The following is an 8,370-nucleotide window of genomic DNA, read 5'->3' as shown; positions in this document are numbered from 1 at the left end:
GTTTTTATTAATTTTGATTTGCAGGCGAATTAATGTTAAACGAGAATTCATTTTAGCCAAAACCAGCAGTTTCCTTCTTATATTATTCAAATAAATAAAATTGCCTAAATAAATGTTATTTTTTAAAGTATAAAAAGAGGAACAATATATAAGCCACTGTTTATTTATGATTTGAGGTTATCCTAACCAGCTAGAGTAAATAAGTAAAGATCTTTAGAATGGGTTGAGCGGGGATCTGTAGGGCTGTTTACATAATGTAAGAGTCTTTACCATTTTTTCGAAGAAATAAGATTTCGCGTGAGTAATTGCCGTTTGCAACGTTTGCTCATCAGACTAACTGAAAACAGTGATAATAGCTCAAACAGAACGGGAAGGCAATTTTTCCAAAGTAAAATCACCTTCATCACGCGATACATACATATTTTTCTTCCCCTTAACTTACATTGACAAATAGGTCTGTGACAGTCACCTCTTCATTTAGGTAATTAAAAAAGGTCTTTTAATCAACTAATGTTAAATGTTATTAATAATTTTTTTTCTGATTCAGGATGAAGATGAGTAAAGTTGGAAACCAGACCAACTCACAGGACCCTCAAGCTGTCAATTCGAGGGTCTTCGTCGGTAATCTTAATACGTTCCAGTGCAGCAAGACAGATGTCGAGCGGATGTTCCAGCGGTACGGCCGCCTGGCAGGTGAGTTTAACATTACATTACATATTGTTAGTCAGATTAACTTATTTATTCATTACAAGGAAATTGTGTATGCTTCATAAAATGTAATTATTCTCCTGTGTGACGTATCGCTGAATAATTAACCAACCAAAGTATTTATAATTAAGCCAGGTAACATGTATTACACTGTTGATATTCTTTTAAATTTTAATTCCTTTTTCCCGATTTTATTTTTATTATACGTTATTTGTTTTGTTTTTTAAAATAAAAAAGTAAATAATTCAAATTTGTTAAATATATTCGTACATGTTCGTTTTCTATAAGTGATAAAATACTTCAGTAATATAAGTTGCGTATAGTAAAGGTTTTAAATGTTATGGGACTCCGGTATATATCATATGCAGTCTATCAGTATGTGTTGAACAATTATTAGCACATTACACTGTATACATGTTGGTCTATGTTTTCCAGACAACAGCAAGTATCGTTGAGTTAATGGAGTGTGCGAAATTGAAATTATTGTTTTTAACATTTACATTTGAGGAGTTTTCTTCCAAAATTAAATATTTGATAAATTAAAATTCTTCATTACAAACTTATTCAGTTTATTTCAAAATTTAAACTTTTCCATGTCAGATAGGGGTTACAAATTACAAAAAAAAAAAAAAATACTTCATGACGTGCTCCTTTAATATTTTTTTTAAAATAATAACTTTACAAAAACGGATTTATTAATTTTTGATAGAAAACTCCTCATCTTGTATATCATATGTAATAAACACTTAGAAAACCCGAGGTTCGTTACCGATACAACCAATTGCTCTCTACACACATCTGTCCAGTGGCCTCTCCTAACCCAAATCTACTAAGTAAGTCATAACGCAATCTTCCCATCCAAGTTTCAATTAAGCACTCGGATGTTGGCCCTTGGTTCTGAGATTAATAACATTTTAGGGATCCGTTCGTTACTAAGGCCGACAAATTTTTTTTATTTACTTTTATAGTATTATAGAATAGAAGAGTTAATATAGAAGTTAATATGTAGCTCCAAATTTTAATGTGGTTCCTTATATGACAATCAGCAACATATTGATTTGAATTAAAATTGAATAGCCTTAAGTGCGAAATCGCATCAATAACGAGTTAGTAGCCATTAAGTGATTTAAATAACCACCCAATTCAGTTTTATTATAGTGGAATTTATACGATTGAGCAACATTTATACGTTATAGAGCAATTGAAAAGACCTAATTGTATGTTATTTTGTGAAATATCTTCAAAATTATTCGTTCAACATATACCTCAAAGTAGAATGAATTATCCAATGAAGGAATGTTCATGATCAACTGTTCTCTTGAAAATTGGTGATAACTAAAAACATTGAAAGGTGGAATTTAAGAGGAAATATTTGAAAAAAAAAGCTTTTCATGTAATTTTTAATAAGTAAATTTAATAGAAAAAAATAAATATTAAATGAAAGTCGGGTGTATATAATACGAATAAATTAACTCAAAACCTAAAAAGAATAATTACTAATTTAAATATTTTTTTTTTCAATTTCTTGAGCCTGGTAATTATTTATTAAATAAATCAAATTGCATCCTTATACAGTCTCAACACTTTTTATTTCATCAAAGTCCAACGTTTCGGCCATCCTCAAGGACAATCTAAATATTTAACAGCTTATTATATATTAATCTGTAACATTTATAACAACAGCATTACCACTAATAATATAACATACCTTCAATATGAATTCTCACCTCACATCAAAATTTAAAAATTGTTTTGGAGGTTATTCTGCCCAGGTCATTAATTATAAGTCACACACACAATATGAAAAAGTTAATTATTAGAGAGTCATATTTATCAATTATAAGCTTACCTAAGCTATTTATTTATTAATAATAAATATGGCTCTCTGATAATTGAATTATTATAGGGTGTGTTTGACTTATTAATGACCTGGGCAGAATAGCCTGCAAAACTGCAAAACAATTTTTAAATTTTGATGTGAGGTGAGAATTTATATTGAAGGTATGTTATATTATTAGTGGTAATGTTGTTGTTATAAATGTTACAAATGAATATATAATAAGCTGTTAAATATTTAGATTGTCCTTAAGGATGGCCGAAATGGCCAAAACGTTGGACTATTTATGAAATAAAAAGTGTTGAGACTATACAAGAATACAATTTCATTTATTTAATAATTAATTATTAAGTTTTAAAATTTTAAATGAAGTAAATAATTTTTTTATATTCTGTACATCCTGTTTGCATTTTATTTTTTTTTTATTAGAATTTGATGACAATAAATTCAAGAAATATTAAATTTAAAATATTAACCATAATCTTATGAGCTGAAATGCTAGATAGATTTACTTTAAATCCATTCTTTTGCCAGTTAGGGAAATTGGTCAGTTTCTGAAGAGCTGTGATTTTAAGTTATTATGTCAGTCTCAAATTTGTAGTTATTTTTATCAATGTATAAAGTACAAAAATATCGTTTAAAGTTTGAAATATCTTTCTAGATTCTAAAAAAAGAAACTTTATCTGGTAGCACTGTTCATTTTATTATTATTATTATGTTTTTCTTACTTGAATTAAATGGAAATGTTTGGTATCTAGTATTTAGTTATAAAATTCGTTTAGACTTTTCCGAACAGCTCTGATCTCTAATAAGTTACTCTTAACCATATCCTCATGAATAGTATTCATTACCTTCCTTGTTACTTCATTTTAATAATGAATATTAATAATGAAATTATAATCAATCTGATACATCCCCCATCTTGACAATATATCGATGGATCTGATGTATGGAATTATTCTCATTTAGCCTGTGTACATAATCAAATATAACATTTTCTAAAAATTTCCGAGTCACCAGAAATTTTGTTCCTCCCCGTTTTCGTTAATGCCTCAAAGGATTTATTTTGGAATCTAGTGCGTTATCCCTATTTTTTGTGACATTCCTTAGGAGCTACCATTATCGTGGTCCCCAGTATATTTTTACCTCTGCACTTGCCTGATTTTGGCTTAACCCCAGGATTTAGTAAAGCTTTTGTCTGTTCCTTAGAGCGGCTGGTCTCTGAACTCCTTTATTTTTTTCTTTTAAATCTTGTTTTTCTTGTGAACAGGTTTAATTTGTTTGAATCTATTTATATAGACGCCTTTTCCGGTGCAAACTGATCGTTCCAAGATACCTGAGAAAGCAGACTTAAGGATTAAAAAATCATATTTGTGTATTTTAATGTTATATATAAATTGATTACATTTATCAAGATGATTAAAAAGTTAGTCTCAGTTGTCGTAGAATTAGTTACTTCTGATGTATTTTCCATATTTATGTAATTATCTGATATAATTCTATTTTGAATTCAAATGTATTTAGAATTTTTTTTTTCGGAAGCATTTAAACAAAATCAGAGTAGATCAGTGGGAGGATTTGATGCCAGTTTACGCAATATAGGGAAGTACTTGTTCCTACAACTGTTAGTGCCTGTTGCAACAATCTCCGATAATCCTAAGATTTGTATAGCTTAGATCTGTCCTAGAGTTTAGTAAAACTCTGGTAATTTAGCGACATGTTTCTGGTCTACAGTTTTGTTAACCAGGTTACCAAGATTACCTGAACCTGAGATAACCAATTAAATCCAAAATTGATTCAACATTTGACAATTCAAATCGCTGAAAAAATTCTTCATTCTTCCTCAGTAAAAAATGATTTGGTTGAGGACGGAATGTTTTTTTTTTTTCATTATTGCCTGAGTACCTAATTCTGTGAAGTCTTCGTACAATATAACACACCTACACTAGGTTAGTTAACAGATCCAAGCAGATCTTTAGAAGGTTCCTTGTACCTACTTAAACGTAGATTTCCTCTGAATCTCAGTTTAACCGGCTCTCATTTCCCAGTAAAGTTTCCTTCCACATTTGAAGGTTAACTTGATTTAACCTGAGATTTAGGAAATTGTAGTTTAAACTATGATGATACAACCGGCCTTTAGTGGTGTTTGTATACAGCCTTTTTGTTATCAAAATTATCATTATTTTGTCACTACACTATCCATATTACAGCTTTTCTGTAGCTACATACTATAATAGTTTTAATATTCGTTTACATTTATGATTTAAGTAATTTACCCTATAACTGCTAAGATAAACACGAAGATATAATTCTTAATAGCAAAATAATAATTTGAACTTTTCATGAGGTCGTTAAACAATCGTTAAATAAGAATAATCGCTTGAAAGTTAGCCGTGAAATAACTTATCGCAGCATTTACGACGATAATTGCCGGCAATAAGCGTGTGGCTCTGACTAGGTCTACAAAAATAGGAAGGAACTTCAACGGGGATCTATTTCTGAATCGTGCGCACCGGCCCATTTCTCTTGATTTACGGCTGGCGAATAGAACATAGAGTAATAGGTAAATATCAACACGGTGAATAATATCCGTTGCCAACCCACCAGAGAAAACAGGCCCCCTCCCTTCTCTTAATGTGAATAAAAGGAATAGCTGACTTCGTTAATAAAGACAAAGACGTTGAGTTAAAACAGTTTTTAACGCTACATCATCCGCCTCATTCGGCCTGAGGGCCTAATATGTTTCTCCTTTATGAAGTGTTCTGGGCCGAAATCACTTAATGTCTACTCGGAAATTTGATCTGTCAGAAGTGATTTATTTCACTCCGTTATGCTTGTAAACGTCAGTATAAATAAAAACAATTTTATTTATTTAGACAAACGTTTTTATCTCGTTTAAATTTAGGTATTCCTTGTTTTAAGTATTTTGTTAAATAAATAATTTTTTTTAAATTTCTTTCGAAATGAATGGTTTGTTCTAACAAGCCTCATTCGAATAATTTAATAGTTTCCACGGATCACTACACATTCATACTGGCTACAGTACAACCTTGGGAAACATTCATTTCTAATTGACATGACGGAATATTTACTAATGTTCTACTTGACACGAATACTCCAATTATCATAACAAGGCTGTCACAGCCCATTTCTAAAATTCAAACCCATCGTAACTTAATTTTCATACTTTTTTCCGAAAAAAAGGGCTTTTATTCGATTAAGATCAAAATGGCTAACTAAAATCATTTAAATTATTATTTTATCGGGTTAGAACAAATATGTAACAGAAAAAAAAATGGTGGAAAAGAAAACCCCAAGTCAAAAACAGAGACACTTCAATGGCGTAAGGATTCAGAAATGTGGCATCATCCCTTAATTTCTAAACGTCATCATTTAACATTCATTCTTTTCATTTCGAACTGAAACAGATTTTTTTTTTTTTTTTCATACCCTCCTGTAATGATTTTAGTGGGTATTTGGTACGTACATATAGGAGGTATGCTATATGTATAGCTGGGTATAGTACCACAGAACTGAAAAAGAAAAATAATGTCATAAAATTACAATTGTTGTGTTATTATATCTATACGGGTAGAACTAATTTTCTATTAACAATTAAGAATTATTGGGAAAGAACGGTTCATTAAATTTTATTCAAAGTATTGTCCACCACAAGCCATTTTCTTTTCCTATCTTTCAAGCATTTGAGTACCACGTCTGAAAAACTCAATCTTTTGAGGCTATCCACGAATCTATCCAATATTTAGTTTCTCACATGATGTATAGCTGTGTTCAGAATGACCATGTACTATCCACCGAAATAAGTGATAATCAGAAGGAGGAATACGGTGGGTGAAGTTGAATTTTCCAAATTAGTTTTTCTAACAACTACAGAAATTAGTTTTCTGTTTTGACTACTGTTGCAACATACTGACGAGCATTATTGTGTTGGAGCATAATTTTGTAGTGTATAGAGTAGTAAGAGCCTTGTTTTTCCTTGAGTACTCGACTCATTCTCATTTATTGTGTTCGTTTGAAAGGTCCAGTTGTGGTTTCGGTTTGAGCAAATCGTAATTCAGGACACCAAATTGATTCCACCAAGTTCACAGAATTAAACCAAGAAAATTTATTATTTATTATTATAAATTAGTTTCCGAGAAAATTCGGCGTGACTTTCGATGAAGCTTGGCCAGTAGACCCAATGATTTTCTCTTCTTCGGGTTATCGTAGTGGATATATATTTCATGCCAAAACTCTTTTTATTAAGGCTAGCAAGCAGCTTTTCTCTTATGCAAAAGAGACGTTCAAAGTCTTTTTGCTACAGTTCATTTGGAACCTGATTTCCTTGATTTTGAATCATTCCTAACGATATCAAACGACAACAATGCGAAATTGCTTGTTGAGTCAATTTTTGCTTTTGGGGCGAATTTTCCTCCAATAATACTTTCAATTCCTTGTCTTTGTACACTTTTGGTCTTCCACTACGTACTTTGCGCTCCACATCAAGTAGCCTCGCCATATGCTTTGACAAGAAATTGATGCTACTCGTTTGCAGATTTCTTCATATAAAAGAAGTAAAACAAATTTCTGCAAAAGTTGCTTGTTTAACATAAAACTTGAAATTTTCACACATACCCACTCACACGCAAAAAAAAAAAAAAAGAAGAAATATATATATATGTGTGTGTGTGTGTGTGTGTGTGTGTGACATTAATATGAAGTCATATATAATTTAACGTTATGTTGTAAAGAGGTGACTAAACGTACGGATATTATCTTCAACAGATGATCATTTTAACAAAAGCCAACTTTTGACAAACAGCAGAAACTCCTAGTAACTAATATCCTATTACTATATATGCATTTTACTGAGATAAATTATTTTTATGTTTCTCTTTTGTGATCTTAATATCAACAATTAGAAAGTAGTTCAATATGAAGTGATTTTATAAACTTTATTTCAGCGTAGTTTTTTATTTGCTTTAATTGTCATTAGAGGTTTTTTTGAATCCTAAAAATACCGTAAAAATTTCAAATTAAAATTTCATTTGTAGACTTTGTGTTCATCTTTTTCTTCGCAGTGGTTTTAGCTCAGAGCTCACCCACAAACATTATTATTTTTTTTATATAAGAAGATGGTCAGGGTTGCGGTCAAAAGTGAAACAAAAATAGTTTACAACTATTTATTTTCCAACGTTTTGCCCCACTTTGCAGGGCTTCATCAGAGCTAAAAAGATACAAAATGAAACTATGATAAGATACAATGATAGGAATAAAAATACAAAGATAAGATACAATGAAAATAATAAAAAACAAGTAACAATGGCAAGAGTAAAAGTTTCATATAAAAATACGTAAAATATAAATCTAAAAAAGTACAGGAGATGTATATAAAACAATACGGGAAAAAAGAAAAGAAAAATATACAGAGATAAAATAAACATCATGAAAGAATAATAAAAAAAAAAAAAAAAATAATAATAATGATATAAAATGAGAATAAATGAGCAGAGAGCCATATAGGACAACATACCTGTCCAAATGAATAAGTTGAACAGACAGAAACATTGAAGCGGAAGCGCGGAAGAGTGGGGAGGAGGTTGGTAGCAAGCTGTATAACGGTTTTATAACGATTTCAAATACGTCGCGTATACAGGAAGTAGTGATAAAGATTTGACGAAAAATGAAAAATAATAAGAGAAAAATACAGAATGATACGTTACATGAGTAATTACATGATAATAATAATAACTATAATAACTAAGTAAAATTAGAATGACAAATATCGTTACAAATAATAGGAGATTATACTGAAGAAAATAAAA

The 8,370-nt window shown here is 30.3% G+C and overlaps 1 protein-coding gene across 1 annotated transcript in view; it reads left to right on the top strand.

The window, feature by feature from the left end:
* Window positions 1-547: 547 nt before the first annotated feature.
* The window catches only part of LOC106682328 (RNA-binding protein Raly), a gene marked incomplete at its 5' end in the record, with an annotated part of 423,435 nt that continues 415,612 nt past the window's right edge, over window positions 548-8,370 (top strand). Inside the window, 1 exon segment of the mRNA XM_067052969.1 lies at window positions 548-693. Coding sequence (XP_066909070.1) covers window positions 548-693 — 146 coding nt within the window.

This window comes from Halyomorpha halys, unplaced genomic scaffold (genome assembly GCF_000696795.3).
Source record: "Halyomorpha halys isolate HHAL.00 unplaced genomic scaffold, Hhal_1.1 Scaffold23.1, whole genome shotgun sequence".
Taxonomy (NCBI): domain Eukaryota; kingdom Metazoa; phylum Arthropoda; class Insecta; order Hemiptera; family Pentatomidae; genus Halyomorpha; species Halyomorpha halys.
This window is presented reverse-complemented; position numbering and strand designations above follow the sequence as displayed.